This window comes from Onthophagus taurus, chromosome 11 (assembly GCF_036711975.1).
Source record: "Onthophagus taurus isolate NC chromosome 11, IU_Otau_3.0, whole genome shotgun sequence".
Taxonomy (NCBI): domain Eukaryota; kingdom Metazoa; phylum Arthropoda; class Insecta; order Coleoptera; family Scarabaeidae; genus Onthophagus; species Onthophagus taurus.
The window spans coordinates 16,318,955-16,337,318 of NC_091976.1; the positions used below are offsets into that span (position 1 = coordinate 16,318,955).

The 18,364-nt window shown below is 34.6% G+C and overlaps 1 protein-coding gene across 4 annotated transcripts in view; it reads left to right on the forward strand.

Moving 5' to 3' along the window:
• LOC111418593 (carbonic anhydrase-related protein 10-like) overlaps positions 1 to 18,364 on the forward strand; it is a 381,413-nt gene that overhangs the window by 210,133 nt on the left and 152,916 nt on the right. For all 4 annotated transcript variants that reach the window (XM_071199805.1, XM_071199802.1, XM_071199803.1 and 1 more), the window contains exon 5: positions 2,871 to 2,966. In XM_071199805.1, the coding sequence (XP_071055906.1) occupies positions 2,871 to 2,966 (96 nt within the window). The remainder of the gene's footprint in view (positions 1 to 2,870; positions 2,967 to 18,364) is intronic.

An 18,364-nucleotide genomic window follows, 5' to 3' on the forward strand; every position in this document is an offset into this window, starting at 1 on the left:
GATAGTTTGAATATTCTAAAGACAACGCCTTTACAGGAAATAATGCAAACAGATATAACCTACGTCTATGTTGACGATGAATCTTTTCCGTTATCAACAAATTTATTAAGATCTTTTGCAAGTATTCACTTGGATGACACAAAAAACCTATTTACCTATGGTTTAAGTCGAACAAGAAGATACACAAAATGTTATTTTGGTATTTTAGCCAATAAAATGAGAATATTATACCAATAATTGAATGTCTCAATTGATCTGAATGATCTGAATTTGCGAACGCGCAAAGTTAACATAATTAACTTGTACATTCTTCCCATTATATTATATTTTATCTGCTATTATTACAAAAAGTAAACTTAACTACTAAAAATAATAAGCCCAATATATTTTCTGGTAATTACCACGACAGCCGGTGACTGTCTGGCGGATAACCAGTTTTTGGCTTGATTCATATTGCCTCTCCACAAAGTTAACTGGAAACTATTCCACAGTCAAGTATCAGATCCATCCGGTTATAGTTGTTCCACCATTCTATTACCACATACTATTGCTTCCAGATATTGTGGTATTGTCTTATTAAGCTATGTCCAAAATACCATAATCTAGGATCTCATCACTAAGATATGAACTCTACCAAAAATTGCCTGTTTCGTATTTAAAACACCAAAAGATCATGAATTAAGAGCGTTTAATACAAAACCAAACCAATATAACAGAGAATGGATCGAAGGTGTTAGTAGTGGTGATAGTACATCCCTCTTTTGGTGTATAAGATATCCTTCATCGGACGGTATATATTTCCAGGCAGCACAAGACTTGAAAATTGTTACCAAAACAGGTAATATTAGTGTTTGTTCATGGTAGCGCCAAGAATAATTTAGTTGTAATAGACACACGACTTATCTCGCACAGCAATAAGAGGAGGACCGAATTCATTTCCGTGGTGATACACTGAACAAATGACGACATCTGCATAGACGATGCAGAGATAATTTTCATCATGAATTTTCAGTATCGTGGTCACGTAATCATGGTTCCTGTATTCTTAAATCAGGAAAACGTTAATATTCTTTCTCATGAATGGATCAGCTCCTTCCAATCAATTCCCAGAGCCACATACATTATTGAGACCACTCATGTGTTCGGTATTGGCAAGTCATTGTTCTAGAATGAAGGCAGCAAGGTAAAACCTACTTACCTCTCGACTTGGATGGATGTGTTAGTAGTCCTTCTCATCCTAGTATGTCCCTGATGGAGCCTCGGATGAAGGTAGAGTCGAGTAGGCTTTGCTCTTTTCTACCCACTATCGGCACTAACATATGTTGATTTCCTAACCTTGTCAGAGATTGTTACTTGTCCGGACTAGATGTCTGGTGTTTTATCCATACCCTCAGTATCCGGCATTAATGGGCTCGCATCTGAAGGCAGTAACCGATGCCATTCTTTTTATCAGGTATAGGCTTCATGTTTATTCCTCAATTGATAGGATCCTCAATTGCATTTTTTCAAAGTATGATTGTCAACCTATATCTTCCAGGGTTGTAATAGATAATGGGCGAAAATCCACCCAAGTAGCTGGGTGGGTGTATTATGTCAGCCCTGACTCTCCGTACATCCAAATTGTATGATGGCTAACTTTCAGTTCTGCCAGGTGAATCGCAGCCCATTTGGAATTGGCTACTTTTATGATTCTACTGACTCTTTCTTTTCTTTAAAACTTGCTTAAAAGTTAACTCGTAGGTCACACCAGTCTCTATAGCTAAGTCAATAATATCTCAATCATAACAGTCGTCATCACTCACATCGTACATTTACTATAAGCTATAAGCAACGTGACGACAGCTATATTTGGTATGGTACAACAATATCTCGTGATCCAGCAGATCAAGCAGGACAAGCCCACCTAGAATTTACTGCACCTTCACGCACAACTATTTAATGGATGCAATTTTTAAAGACAGCTTTTTAAAGTACTTAAACTGTACTCTAAACTTAATATACAAGTTGCCATAACACAGTTTGACCAAAACTAATTTATTTTATTTATTTACTTTTCTTTGATCTTTTAAATCTTTGAGTTTAGTAAAAGTAATAAAACGTTAAAAATTCGATATGAATGAAGCAATAATGCGAGATGGATACATGTAGGAAGTCTATCTGCGGCTCTCCCTCGGAACCTAAGAAATTCAATAAAAGCGTATCCGAATGATTTCGCAAGATAGATGTCGGCTTTACGGGGCATATGAGTAGAGAGGGATCCCTACGGATCTCGTATGGTCGGGACGCCAATACCATTCCCTTTCCCTTCCTTCAAGATCCTTCCATCCGACAGATTCGTGTTTACTTTTTGGATTGCCGGGGCAGATGAATAAATGCGAAAACCAAAATATTTCTATTCGGAACCATTTTTTAAATTACAAAAATTTGTGAGATTCAGAAAAGAGCTTTTTTTTGGTATAAAATTGAGTGAAGTCTATTTGAAGATTATTCAGATGCCATAAAATTCCCGATGCGAAGTTATTTCCGTTCTACATCAAACTGTCTCAGAACGAAACTGCACTGCGGTCTTTAAAATTCCGAACGCATCCTCGTGCAACGTAACCATTTTTTACGACTTCTTGCATACGTTATTACGTAGCGAACGGTTCGCGTTGCATTCCCAGGCTTCCTGAAAATGCCGATTTCGTGTTAAAGTTTTATTAACTTTACCTGAGTTTTATTGCTTTTACTTCTACTTTACAAGCGTGAACTACTACCTGAAGCTAACGAACTCAAAAAAGAATTAAATACGAATTTTCTAAAGTTTAAGAAATTAAGAATTAAAGAAAAGTTTTGTTAAAACAAAATTGTTAATTATCTTTTTATTTCAGATTCAACTATATGGTTTTAATAAAGAACTTTACCACAATATGACCGAAGCACAACATAAATCCCAGGGAATAGTGGCGATTTCGTTAATGGTTCAGGTGAGTAAATAATAAATTAATACCCACATTAATTATACTGCGTAGTCGATTATGAAACTCGTGAACAAAACTAAAGCTAGCTCGATGGAGGAACACAAATATAGTGAGAGAGGGAATTTGGGAATCGCAACGCCATAAATAATTGACCGTATTTTAACGAACGTATTAAATATCAGGGGGAAGCTACTGGTTTGAATTTAGTACATTTCGTTCGTTACTATGTTGGTTAGATTGTCCGCCCATTATTAATGTATAATGATATATTTTACCAAACGTGTATCGATTGTGGAAAAGTAAAATGTCCCAGGTATTGGCGTAATATGCAAAATAATACGTATACAGTAATAATAGCATGTATGTGGTGATTAATAGTTTGTGTAAATGGGATCCCACGCTTGTACAAAACAGTTTAGGTGAGATTGATTGAAAATAATGGCATAAAATACCATCATAAAAGATTAGAACTAGACTTCCGGTGATCTCGAATAGAATCAATACTTAAATTGCAAGGTATTCTGCAGCTAATCTTGTCATATAATACATAGCTCTAAATACAGAATAATTGATAATAATTGACTCAATTGATATATATCACTGGGTTATTCACAGTCCAAACACATACGCAACTTGGATTCTGAAGCCATTACGGTTCATTTTTCTAGCTACATTATTATATGAAATAAAATAAAGACTGAAGTTCTGCACTTCTTTAATTCGAGTTATATTCACAGCTTTAATCCTAGGATGATGAAGTGAATCCCTGAAATTAAAGATGACTTAATTTTGAATGCAAAATGTTTCTGTTGGAAACGAAATCTGACAGATGGAATAGGTCCGCTGCAAAAAAATCACAAATCAGTTCTTTACAACTTCTAGATTATGAACTTCATTCAATAAACTTAGTAGTTTGTTGTGTTCAGATGATTTTGTAACGTTTATTATCAAATAATGATGTTGTCTAAAACTACAATTCAGATCATAGTTAATTAGAAATTGTAATATACCTAGGTAAACTTCTACACTATTAAGGTTAGAACAAAGATTGACAATGTAAATCAGATATAAATTGATCTTATAATAGATCCTTGTAGTACTCCTGAAGTAATAAAGCCGCTTCTTGATAGTGTATCCTAGAATTTAATAAACTGAGAACGGTGTAGGAAATATTTCTTGAGAAAACTGTATTGATAATAGAAAGCAGATGTGTCTGAACACAGTATTAAATAATGGAGGGTGTTAGAAGCCTTAGATAAATTGATTAGGGCAAAGGATAATGGCATTCTTCTTACTCAGCCTATTTAATTATTAAAAGGAGCTGAAACCGTGGTGAAATCCAGACTGATTGGGTGGTAATAAATTGAGAACATTTAGATGACCCCAAATCCTCACAGCAACTTCTCTAAAATTTTAGAGGTAATATGTACAACACCGATCTTTTTCAGTAGGATTTTTGGATTTTGATGTAGGATACGATATGTGCCGTACAGGAAAGATACTATGTTCCAAACAAGAATTGTCCACCCAACTGCATTAGATTTTAATAGATTCCAGAGCACGAAAAATGTCTACATCAGAGATCACAAAAATGTACATACTACTAATAATTTAATAACTTTGGAGTTGTAACCTTATACACTCAATATCATAGTGTGTTTGTTGTGAGAAACAAAAAAAAATGTTTATAGAATCAGCGTATGCAATGTTGTCACGAATAGTGTCAGTTTTACCTTGCATTTAAGGAGAATAAGCCTAACCATTGTAACGCTTCGTAGAGTTTCCTTAAAGCTGAAGTGATTATTGACGAAATTACATCATTCTTTGTAATAAGTAATAATACGATCTAAGAAGATTTTAATTTCTTATATGCTTTAACACTCAATTTTCTAAGTAGTTAAATATTATCCGTAATCCAAAGGTTATAACTTTTACATTAAGTCGTGCTTCAATAAGAGGCGAAATATTGAAGGAGTAATAATATTATAATAAAAGAGGAAACTTATCTCTGAAGTTTCTATAAGTACCGCATGAGAAGGGTGATGCAGATAAAAAGAGAATATAACAAATATAAGTGAGTTTACGGCAATGTTATGTGTATTTGAGCATCTACTTTTATAAGCACAAGGTCAATCAAACTGGTAAATGAGATTTGACCTTCTGAACAATCTCCACTCTATCTATCTCTTTCTAGGTCTTTCCCTATTTGTTTCCGTATATCTGGTCTTCTCGCAAATACCTTCTTTGCTTTCCTGGTTTCCCTCATTCTTAAGATGTGTCTCATCCATCTTATTCCTGGAGCTTTGGCAAACTAAACAATGTTTTCTCCTTCAACAAGGTTATTTAATTCTTCATTAGTACGTCGTAAGTACGTTCCGTGCTCATATTTTGCGCCAAAAACTCTTCGTAATATTTTTCTTTCAAATATCTTTAGGCTGTTCTCATTTTTTGTTGTAAATGCAGACGTCGGGGTAATAGTTTTAATTTTCTAGACAGCAGTTTTGATTGGAATAACTTTTTGTGAACGAAGTAACATGCATTTCCATCTCTAATTCTCTCTTGTATGCAATGTTGTATGCTATTATCATTTCTGAGTAAAATGCACAGATAGTATCTGGGCATTAGGCATCTGGCAGATACCTAATGCTTTCCACACCTTCAAAGATCTACTAAGCGATAGTTTACTTTTGCGGAACTCTTTTATTTTCATCTTTAGACATGTATTTAGTTTTTCCTCATTGATTTTTAGGCAAATTATTTTCGTTTTGAGTTCTAGCCTTACGAAATTTTCCACCATGGTGTACATAAAAGAGCAGGCTATTATTAGTATGTCATCTGCCTATCCAATCACTTGATATGCCTTATTGAACATGCTGCCTCCGTTTTCTAGATAACTAATTGCATATTGCAGGGCTAGATTAAACTAGGCTAGCTTTGATTTTCTACCTTGTACTGCTTGTCATCATTGCCAAGGTGGCGAGTTTCTTTGGAATACCTTGCTTTATTAGTATTGATTCTAATTTGCTTCGATTTACGCTATCGAAGACTATATTTAATACTAAACTGCAGAATAGTAGGAATTCAAATACAATAAAAGACAACCATATCTAAACAACTAGCAAATATGCACTGCCAAAATTACAGTAAGATAGCACAAGACATCATCGAGTTGCGACAGAACTCATTGATAGTATATGATGGCGGTAAATAATACTAATAAGTATGGTAACGGGGTATTGATAAGTTCAATCGAAAGGTGATCGTTATCAGAAGATATTTTATAAAATAAAATATAAAATTTTAATGTTGATGTAGGTAATTTAAAACCAACTGCACTATTTCCACACTTATTATGAATGTAATATCGACTGGCAAAGAGGCATTGATTAATGGAATTTACAAAGCTTTAATATAAAGCTATGAGTTTCTTTGTAATAGGTTATAAAATTATGTTTTCTTGTCTGTCTAAGCAAGATTTTTGGTGTTCTCAGTTGACATAGGAAAGCTTTAAATCTGAGAGAAACGAAAATCCCATATCAAAGTGACGAAAAAGAATGTTTTCTAACATTATATTATTAATTTACGGGTAAATTTAATGCTAGGAAGGTGGAAGATGGAATAATTTTACATCATTTTTTATCTTTCTCTATGTGTTACCTGTTCTTATTAATATTATGAATCTAAAATTATGGCTTCGTTTTCTGCCTACTTTTGTTCTCTTCTTCGTCTACCACCAACCGTAAAAGCAATTATCTTTACGAAGTTTGAGTTGTAATTAAAAATTCGATTTATTATTTAAGTTTATAATTAATCAATAATAAAACACCTAAATAAGTAATAACTTATTTTTTTCAAAGCTAGAAAAATTAATTAACGCCAACGCAATCGGTATTGCGATCGTTGTTGTAACCGCGTCTATGTATTTTTCGTTTTATGTCTCTTTTAAAATCGCGATGTTCACAGATTGCTGCCTTCTATAAAAATCACAGAATCACTATTCAAGAGTCGGGTGCCAAAGATGGTTCCAATCCTAACTTGTCCGATGTCGGTAGTTCGAATTGCTTTTTTATTAACGAGCATCTCACTCATTGTCGGAGCAACAAGATCCTCTTTGGAAATATCAGGAGGGAATCCAACGAGGAAAGTAATAAATAAGGTCAACTGTGAGACTCTAAAATATTTGTTCGAACACGGAAATGATTCGTCTGACTTTAATTAGAAGTTTTTTTGATATTAATTAGCATTTTCTGTTTACACATATCACATTTTTTACTTCTGATTGAGATATCATTTATTATAATAAATCTGCACCCAATTTATCAACTCATGTATTTTCCGTCCCAAATGCTCCCGATAATTGATTATCAAAAATAATTAATTTGGTTGCGAACTTTAATGCTTGGTATGACACTTCGAATGCGCTATGTAATGTAATGCATTAATAAGCAGCTAAATTACCATGGTAGTGCCTCAAACCAGACACAATCCCGACATAATCTTCACTATTTTTTTATACATCGTCTATTTCAGTAATATATCCTTTGATCCTTTGATCGCTCATTCGGCGATAGTATTTACCTGCTAACATGGGCTTAAATAATTTATCTCACTTAGGCGTAATTACGCTAGAGGTATTTGGTGTGGTTTACACGCGATATCAGCAGTGTAATAAAAGATATTCAAATTCAATACTTCCCATTACAGTTATTTAAAGAATGTTCCAAGGTTTTCATCTATACGCTATGTAAATTTTATTAACCATATATCAAAAATAAAGGTCTCAACTTCTATTCTACTTCTCGTTATTTGTAATTATTTTTAATTACACGTGCTGGAGTATGTAGGACCTATTGTTTTATTACAGTTATATTTTTCGGGAACATTATCGTGTGCTGCACAACCGTTGTAATCATCGATGCAAAAACGCTAAAAGATTGCACTACTGTCAGAGGTTGCCTGGAGCCACTCATAAGACATTTTGGAAAACAATGCGATCACTTGGTATCTCTTGATGCTGCTGCTCTAGGGGAGTATTTTGCGGATCCTCCTGTGGTAGTTAGTAACATAATTAGGCAGAATACTATTAATGAAATCCTTGCATCTACCAAGGTGCTTTCCTTTTCATACGGCTTGGTTACAGATGCTGAGGTCCGGGATGCTTTAACTTATTCCAAGTCTACTAGTGTCGGAGCAGATGGTATTGGACTCAGATTCCTCTTACCCATTCTGGATATTGTTATTACTCCCCTAACACATATTTTCAACTCTTCTTTTGAACAGTCTATATTTCCGTCAATCTGGCGTATCGCCTATGTTATTCCTATCCCAAAAATTAAATCTCCGTCCCATGTTGATGACTTTCGACCCATTTCTATTCTATCTACGTTGTCAAAAGTTATTGAACGTTTAGCTTATTTACAGATTCAGAAATATCTTGAGGAGTTTAATCTGATTAACAAGTTCCAGTCTGGTTTTTGTGAAGGGCATGGTACTACTACAGCACTGATTAAGTCCACCGATGTGGTCTTACCGTGTTACTTGATTTTAGTAAAGCCTTTGATTCTGTGGACCATGCCCCCCTGTTAACTAGGCCTTCTGCTATTGGTTTTACCTCTTGTTGTGTATTTTGGTTCCAGTCCTACCTTTCTATACTCTCTTCTCCTGTTGACATCAAATGTGGAGTTCCCCAGGGCAGTGTGCTGGGTCCTTTGCTCTTCTCAATTTTCATAAATAGTATTAGTGATGATATCTCGTGTAACTATCATTCGTATGCAGATGATCTTCAACTTTATATTTCGTCAAGTGTTAACAACCTCCCAAATGCGTTGTTGCATCTTAACAACGATCTCTCTAGCGTGCTTGACTGGTCTAGACGTCATGGACTTAACCTGAATCCAGGTAAAACGCAAGCCATCGCATTTGGCACTCGCCCCTTGCTGGCACAATTTAATTCCTTAACTACCTTTCAACTGAGGCTTGGCGAGACCGTTATTCCGTTTTCTAATACAGTCAAAAATCTTGGTGTGGTAATGGATTCGGCGATGTCTTGGCAGCCACAAGTTTAGGGAGTCTGTAAGAGGGTTTATTTCTGGTTCCATACTTTGAAAATACTTCACTGCTATCTTCCTCCTGTTGTACGTCATAATCTTTGTTATTCTCTCATTTTTCCATGCTGCGTATCCCGATCTGTCCGCAGCCCTTCGGGGTAAATTGGAAAGATTTCAGAACAATTGTATACGGTACATTTTTGATTTAGGAAAGTTTCAGTACATTACTCCATATCGTAACAACCTGCAGATGATGACTTGCCAGAGTCGTAGATCATTTCGTATGCTTACTATGTTGTACAAAATTGTCCATACCCGCACTCCTGCTTATTTGTCCAATGCATTTCACTTTTTAGCATCACATTACTTGCCCACTCGATCAATGTCGGACTTTATACTCATGTTTCCAGTCCATAGTACTGAAATCTACAACAGATCTTTTACAGTGCAGTCGATTGTATTGTGGAACGATTTACCTGCCGTTGCTCGCAATGCAGCTAGTTTATAAGTTTAAAAAATGCCTTGAGGCGCCATCTGCTATCTCTTCAACTATCTTCTTCTTGTACGTGTTTGTTTCCTCCTCTAGTCTGCCTTTCATCTATCTTTTACTGCACGTTTCTTGTGTCTATTTCCTTCCTTGTAGTAACTGACTGTCGATCCGTTACATAACTCAAATATGCTCATTCGCAGAGTCCTATTAGCACAACATTTAGTATTACTTTTTTTGGTAGCCATAATTATTTATTTAAAATTACATATACACTGTTACACCAGTTGAGTCTCTTGGAAGATATCGCTTATTGCGATAAATTGATCCGGTAGCCTCTATATTTGTTACATTCATAACATATATTTATGTAAATATTTGTTTTTGAGGCAATTAACATTATTATTATTATTATTATTATTATTTTTGTAGTAGTTTTACTTTTCGTTACTTAGTTCTATTTTATTTTGTACTATTTTGGAAAATTATTATTAATTTAGTAAAATTTTGGATCAGCACATTATTCCACGTAAAATCTCTTCTCATCTATGAAATACAAGTTTGTGAAAAACCAGATTGCAAGAGAACAAAAGCGTTCTCCTACGTTTAAGGTTGCAAAGTTACTTCAAAATTTCTTATTAACCTTCAAAAACAAACTTATATATAATATAAAAATCTTCGAAGATCGCATTCAAAAGAAAAAGTTTTAAACACGAACGTCTCACTTATGTTATGATATTAATCATTAAAATATAATCATAACAATTTAAATTTACAAATTCATCGTTATCTCTTATTTAATAGTAAACGTAGAACTTACCTTTCATAATAGCAAATTATCTATCCCACTTTTCACATGAAATATTTATGATCACGTACTATCCCCAAAAATGTAAACGGGAAAATACTCCCGAGTAAATGTATTGGATTTTTTTGGAACAACCAGCATTTTGTTACTCAATAAACCCAATTTGTCACAAAAAAAATGAAATACGGATGTAATATTTTGTTGTTATCCTTGCTTTTAACATTGATTAAGTGAAACGCTTTTGCACCTTCACTTTTTTATTAAAATAAGCAAAAAGAGGAATTTACTTGTGTACATTTTCCTTTTTGCATCAAATTATAAAATTATTGTACCAAGTATATTAACGCACCAATATTGGCACTAATATTGTTGAATATGACGTTTTGAATTTAACGATATATAGCTTTTATAGGCATAGGAATAACATTTTAGTGTGGATTGCGGAAAAAACGATTTTTAATGATGAAAAACCACTTTCACGCCATTTTTTATTCGCATCTTTTATTTCAGTTTTATGATGAAGAATATTTATTTGTTCGAGACTTTTATGACCAGTGTTATTAAAAATAACGAAATTAAAATTATATTACTAAATTCGAAATCTAACACCAAGTTATGCCATTTTGTCTATTAATTTAGCCTTTGACGTTTTGGATGCGATGTTGTTCCTTCTTTGATGTTTCGCTGCCCCGCTTCTGTACAAGGTGTAATTTTCAACAGCATTTTCCTAACGGCTTGTTTTTGAAGACGTCATCTCGGATATTTAACCAGCTGTGGAAGTGAGTTCCTTATAAGTTATAAGGAATCGTACTTATACGGCGATGTGTATCACTTTGATCTCTCTTTACTACTTTTCGGTTTCAAGATCTTAGATCATGATCCATACTACATTGTCAAAAATATAAATGTCTTAAGAGACGCTTATTGAATATGAAGTAAACCTCTAACAAACATTCAATTTGTATTCTAAAAGTCTCCCACAAAACAGTCTTCCAAGATACATAATACATTGATTGCAGATTAAACGTTAAGGTTTTGAATGCCTTGATTTTTTATCAGTTAGGTTTTGAAAATATTTGTAAATTTTCCCTGCATTACGCATTCAATACCTGCCTAATGATGTCCGTTTTCATGTTTCTACAGAAATCACTATTTCTGCAATACCAAGGAGCATGGACAATGCTTCGACACTTTGTGTTTGTATCATTACCTTTAAATTGCTCTTACTGCACAACTTCACAGGTGGAATACATGTCCATACAGGTTTGAGAAATTGTTTGTTCACAAGTGCTTTGTTATACCAGGTGTTTAAAAATTGTTCGTATATTTTGCCCACTTATAATTATCGTTAAGATAAACAAAAAAGTCTTGGTAGACCTAGGCCCTAAATGCAGTGGTTTCGAAGATATAAACAATTCCAGTGTTATTAATGAATGGAGCGTCTTGGTCTTCAAATGTTTATTTAATTGGAGAAAATACAAACAGGACATAAATACTGAACACAAAATGCTTAAAGTAAATGCTTTACATGACCCCCCTCCATTCGAAGATATGCTTGACATCTTCGTACAAAAGAATCGCGCACTCTTTCGAAGACTCCTGGAGATTGGCGAATAGTCTCACATGCGTTTTGTATTCTTTGCTGGAGACCCTCCAGCAGTTATTAACAGGTGCTGAATACACTGATGATTTTAAGTAATCCCATGCAAAAAAGTCTAGAGGTTTTAAATCAGGTGATCTAGGTGGTCAAACTATTGAACCTCCTCTTCCTATTCATCTATTATAAAATTCAGTATTAAGAAAATCATGAAAATGATCGCAAAATGTGCAGGCGCGCCATCATGCATGAACCATATTTGTAACCTCTATCCTGGAGAGGTCCATCTTCGAATAATATCGGCAAAGTGTTTCGGAGTAAGTCCAAATAAGTTTCACCAGTTAAGCGATTAGGAAGAATCGTTGCTCCTATTAATCGGTCACCAAGTATACCAATCCAAACATTTACAGAAAACTTATACTGGCTTCTTGATTGCACAACAGCGTGAGGATTTTCATCCGGCCAAACGTGATTTTTATGAAAATTCCAAATTCCGTCTTTTGTAAAAGCAGCGTCGTCGGTGAATAAAACACTAGCATGAAATAACGGTTTTTGTGCAAGCTTCTGCAACACCACTTCACAAAAGGCTCTTCTCGAAATGTAGTCAGGAGCGACAAGTTCTTGCACTCGTTGAACATGGTAAGGTAACAATTGTTGCTGACGTAAAATTTTCCAAACTAGAGAGGCATTAATGTTTACTGTAGCAGAGATCCTTCTTACACTCGTAAATTAATTTTCTTCAATCCTTCTCAAAACATCCTCTTCTACTGCAGGAGTACTCACAGATCGAGGTCGACCAGCATCGCGGTGAGTTGTTTTAAAAGAACCCACTTCCGACAAGTGTTGAGGGAATTTTGTGAAAATTTTAGCACTAGGTAAGTTACGGTTGAGGTAAGTTTCCGAGTAACGGCGACGTGTTACCATTAGCAGCACCGTACATAAAGTGCACGTCTGCCATTTCTACACTGGTGTATTCATTCATGCATACATGAAATAAAAGCACCCAACTACACCAGCGAAAGTGACGTGAGATTGACAAAATGTGTTTAGTTTTGCATGGGTAACACCGTGTAACACGACTAAAAGACTAGATGTGAATTTTATTCAAAAGCAACGTAAAATCAACTATATCTCTGAAACAATTGATTTTAGAACCTCATTTTACTAAGACTTTTTTGTTTATCTTGATGAGACCTATAAGTGGGTAAAATATCCGAGCACAATTTTTAAACACCATATGCATTCTTCGTTTTTCTTTGACATGTGTATTCCTATGCAGTTTAACATCAGTGTTATACTCAAAAATGTTGCTGTATCGACATATGATACTTGGATATTGTTTATGCTGACAGGTATATGTTAGTCCCTTGGGCTTAAAAAAATAATATTAGCAGATCTAGCCTCAATTAGCTTCATTCTCCATTTCTGGAACAGTTGCTTATTTTGTTAACTTTTGTTAACTGGTGTTTGTAGATTTATTGCCGTGTCTTCATGATCTCTAACGCAACCCTTGTAACATCAACATTATATCATCGGTAATCGTATAATGCTGTAATTCAGGAATATCTCAGATGTATAGTAGGTAGAGGACTGGCTCTAAATTAATATTTACGTGAGTCAATCAAATATAAACGCGCCTTTAGTGGCTGATCTTGGGGAAAGGTATTTGTGTGTAATTGGGTCGTAATTTGTCTTGTAGTTAGTCTTTAGGTAGGATGCCTAGAATAGGGAAACTACATTCGCCGGCTTGTGCCGTGCTTAATTTACTAGCCCTTACGAGGAGAGTACAAGTGAGAGAAGTGTGCCCGTCTCTATTGAGAAACGCATAATTATAATGTTCCTCGTCTGTGAAAACGTGAAACCAGCCGAAATTTACCACAGACTGCATACCCTCTATGGGGAAGCTATCCTTCCCTCGACGCTTCACAGTGCTTAAAATTTCGGAAGAATTTGATATTCAATCAATCCTCACATATCAGCTTTAGATAAATCTCACCTCATTGGATTCCAAGGTTGTTGAATGATGATCAAAAACTCGCACGAGTTCGCTCATTTTCAAGAAGAGATTGTAGTTTTTTTTGCATAAAATTGTCACTTATGACGTGACATGGGTGCATGGGTGCACCCCCGTGTCACAGCGTGCAAGCATAGAGTGGAGAAAGAAGAAGCTAAAACTCGATTGGCTGTGGGGTAAGTGTTGGCTAATTTTTTTGGGACTGGAGAGGTGCCCTACTGATAGATTTCTTGCCCGGACGTCACCTACTACTGCGGTCTCTTGGATCAAGTTAAGCTTCAGTATCGACGCAAAAACCGAAATTGACTCATCTGCGAGGTGTTGCTCCTCCACGACATCGCCAAGCCCTACACAGCAACTGCAACACAGCAGAAGCTGCTGGAAATGAGCTGGGAAACACTTAATCATCCACCTTATAGTCCAGACTTATCGCCATGCGATTTTGACATGTTTAGACTTCTCAAAGAAGTAATTGAAATGAAATGTAAACATTCGTTCGCAACTGGTTAAATACTCGTTCAACTTCATTCTATTAGAACAGAATGAAGAAATTACCACAGAAGATTGTACTGGTAAAAACTCGTTTATATTTGATAGCCCTATGTATATGATAGCAATAATTATTCTAATAGCTCCCTTAGTTGTTTTTTGTAATTTAGAAGATCGTTATCAAGAAGGAACGAGAATTCCCAGGAATCTTTTTTGGGGTGTGTTGCACGAAATAGCACTCTGTTCTTTTTTCTCATCCTTTATCATCTTTAGATATTGTTATTATGTCTAAAAAAATAACAGCTCGTTGAAATCTTTTTTAGTCTCCTCATTTTACATCTTTTGTTTGTAAGCTACTTGTTCCACACTACATAATTTTTAGCTACCTTATCTCTGTACTTAGACATCGTTTTATCCATTGCATCTTTTGTAGGCCCACAAAAGATCATTTCTATCGCAAAATTATTTATAGCAATGCTTCATATGTTATTACGACATTTTATGTAGTATTTACATTTCGCAACTCGTGTTTCTGTGTTCGTTGTAGGTAGTTATTACGAATTTGATCAGATTATGATCTCATTTTTGATGATTTATATCCCACGAGCAACAACATTTGGATAAATTAATTTTTAGCAGATCCATTAATCTTGTTGCTTCAGTTTAAATATTGCTCAATGAAGGACAGTAAAGACTGCTCATATTGCACATATTTAACACCGTGTTTTATTGATATTGCCTTCCATTGATATTGCGGAAACCTGAGTATATTGCAAAATAATATAGTGTTTATTTTTTGGAGTTGATGATCCCCATCAATTTCGTACTACTAGTTTTAATTGATAAGGAGCAAGTTCTTTGCTTGATTTTCAGCTAAGACATCAGCACATCTGCAGTGAATATGACTTTGAATATCAAAGATCGTCCAAAATTCACAAATTGATTTACTTGATATGTATTCTACAAGAGAGAAGAAAGTTTAAGGCTGATTAGTAAATTGGCTAATAGAGTTCATATTGTTTCTTCAGCTAGCTAAGATAAGGTTTATACGGTTAAAAATTAAAGTTCTTTGTTAATGTGTTCAAGCGGTTTAAGGTTTTTAGTGTGATAATATCTAGAATTAAGCAGAGTAACTAAAGCATTGTAAAGTCAGAAAGAAGGAAGATATGTTATTAAAAATTGCATTTTTACACTTTCAAGTTTTGTTTGATAAATCTTTTTATTTAATTATTTTTATAATTGTGTTGAATGTCCAGTTTAGTATACGATATTCTCTTGAGTTAGTACGCTGCGATCTTGCCATGCCTAGCATTCCGGGGTTCACGGGTCCTAAACGTTTGCAGTTAGCGGCGAAGGGCGGCATTTCGAATGGAAACGACCCATGTTTAAAACGAGAATGCTTCCTAAACGCCTCTAAAACTCAACTTTCCCAACAATATTCAATGTATTTCTCACTAATTACACATTTACGCTTCACAATTACCTCTAAATCTTTTTAAAACTTAATTTAAAAAGCTAAAAGAGTAAACCTTAACGTTGAAAGAACGAAAAGAAAAAGAATGTAATTATCGACGATCAAAATTGTTTTGGTTTTGTATTTTTGGTATTCGCTATCCGGTATCTGTGTTGCGTTCCCGAGCAGTAACTTATTAAACGAAAGGAATGCCTGAACTGAAAACGTGCGAAGAGAAGTGCAATATTCCGGTCCGAACCGACCATTGCATAAACTAGAACGACCTGCTCGGATAAACGGTGAATGTCCCAACTACCCCCCAAATAGCGCGATGGTTTTGGCTAGTGGCAATAAAAACGGAATGTTCCAAATAACCGTTTGTCTTTTATAATTTACTGGTTTAACCAAATATTTAATTATCGTTAAACTGTTTTTAGCTAAAAACAATACATAAATATTCAAGTAAAATTGCCCAAATTAATCGTACAATAAGCATAATATATTTTAAATATCTTTCTTAAATATTAAGGTTCGTCTTTTTAGAATAACATAAAGTGTAAATAGGTATACAAAAAATCACAAAGTTAAAGTTGGAACAAACATACACAAATTAGATAATAAACAAGTTTGTACATGAATAATACCTAATGCGAATAAAAATAATTTTTTGAGTTACCAAATTAAGTGAGAGCCACTCTCATATTATGCAGATACAATGTTTTTTTTCTGTTAATACTTGTTATAATGATGGATAATGTTTTAATCAGAAGAATTGTGGCTACATCTTGGCAGCTACTATGAATGCTTTTCACGAGTTCTGCTATTTGCACAAAAAAATACATTGTATATTCAGTGTATTTGATGAATATCCAATGCGTTCTTCTCTTTAAAGCACCATTTAAGAAACGATTTATTTCTACATGTGATATAAATGCCTTCCAACAACAGATTTCATTTTAAATTTCGCACCATTTTGATACTGACAAAATAAAGCCGACAGTGATGTTACATTTAACAAGTCAAAATTGTGAGATTTTGAGGACTGGATCAGTATACGCACGTTCGACGTATTGAAATATTGAAGAATCACTGCTTTTGGTCATCATCAAACACCTTCTATATTATAGTAAAGTTAATTGTTAAATTTGAAAGTCTCGGACAGGGTCAGCTGAAAATATCGTCGCCGTAGCTGAGAGTGTCTATGAAAACCCAAGCTTGTCTATTTCAAGACGTTCATATGAATTGGTCTTATCAAACTCTAGTTTTGACCGTATATTACATACAGATCTTGCCTTGGTCGGATTAGACTGATGTTGCGAAGAGTTATTATAATTACCATTATTATAAAGCGAAGGAAGAAAAAAATAGTATGCGCAGAAACCGGAAGTATTGGGTGCATCCAATTAACACTGATCGATTATTTCCAGGACAGTTTCACACTCTCCATTATTAACTACTACATTATCCCAAAAAGTTTTTTGTATTTTATGGAATGAGCATTACCAGTTTTAATGAACTTGTCCAATTAATTGGACCAGCCATAGCAAAATGGGATACAATTTTACGATGTGCGATATCTGGCGAAGAGAGATTGAGTGTGTGGCATTATGATAAGTAAAACAACATAATTTTCCGTTCTTTAGGTTTATTTTGTGTTTTACTTCTACAAAATTACTAATTCAGAATCATTAGTAAAATTTGAGAACCTAATAGGAGTGGACCATGTCGTTTGAAAACCTAGAGATGAAATGTTTTGATTATCCAATACTTTCTGTACTGGAGAGAAGTGTGATTGAGATATGTAATTTGTTGTGCGTTGATACGATGCTGAAGTTGTCTGATAATGCCGCTTAGCTATAATCTGCTTAAATATATTTAGTATTCCGATCTTAGCATCCAGTTTCTTTGCTGGGCTAAGAGTGCGGAGAGAAGGAATAATAGATAAAGCAAAGTTGGTGTTGTCATCAGGTTTTGTGTCTTCCAGTGCTTGCAGTAATGCCTTATATGTATCATCAATAGCTGTACGATTTTTTAGTGTTCTTATTTTCTTACCTCAGCGTCGAGGGGTTGACATAGAAGTGGATGCTATGAAGTGGTGACTATCATCATCATCATCGGAAAGTGGCTCTGAGTTGCTTTCCGTAGCACGATCATCATAGCATGGCAGTAAAAATAACATTTTATCAAAGTAAACATATTTGCGCTTCTTGCTGGCAGCCTGGCCTGATTTCGTATTTTTTTTTGCCCTACGAAAACAAGTCAGCAGGTTATTCCAACGATTTTGAACCTCGTTACCTGAAATTATAAAACCATAGTGTATTTCATAATATAGATACCTATATTTGTTTACAGATATTTGGCAACTGGATCTAGTTTTCAAACTTTGTCATTCCAATATCTTATTTGCTCATCAATAATTCGAGATATTGTAAAATTCAGGAACATTCAGGAACAACTACTTTACAAACTTCCAACCACAGATTCCGATTAATGTTTACTTCCGAATATT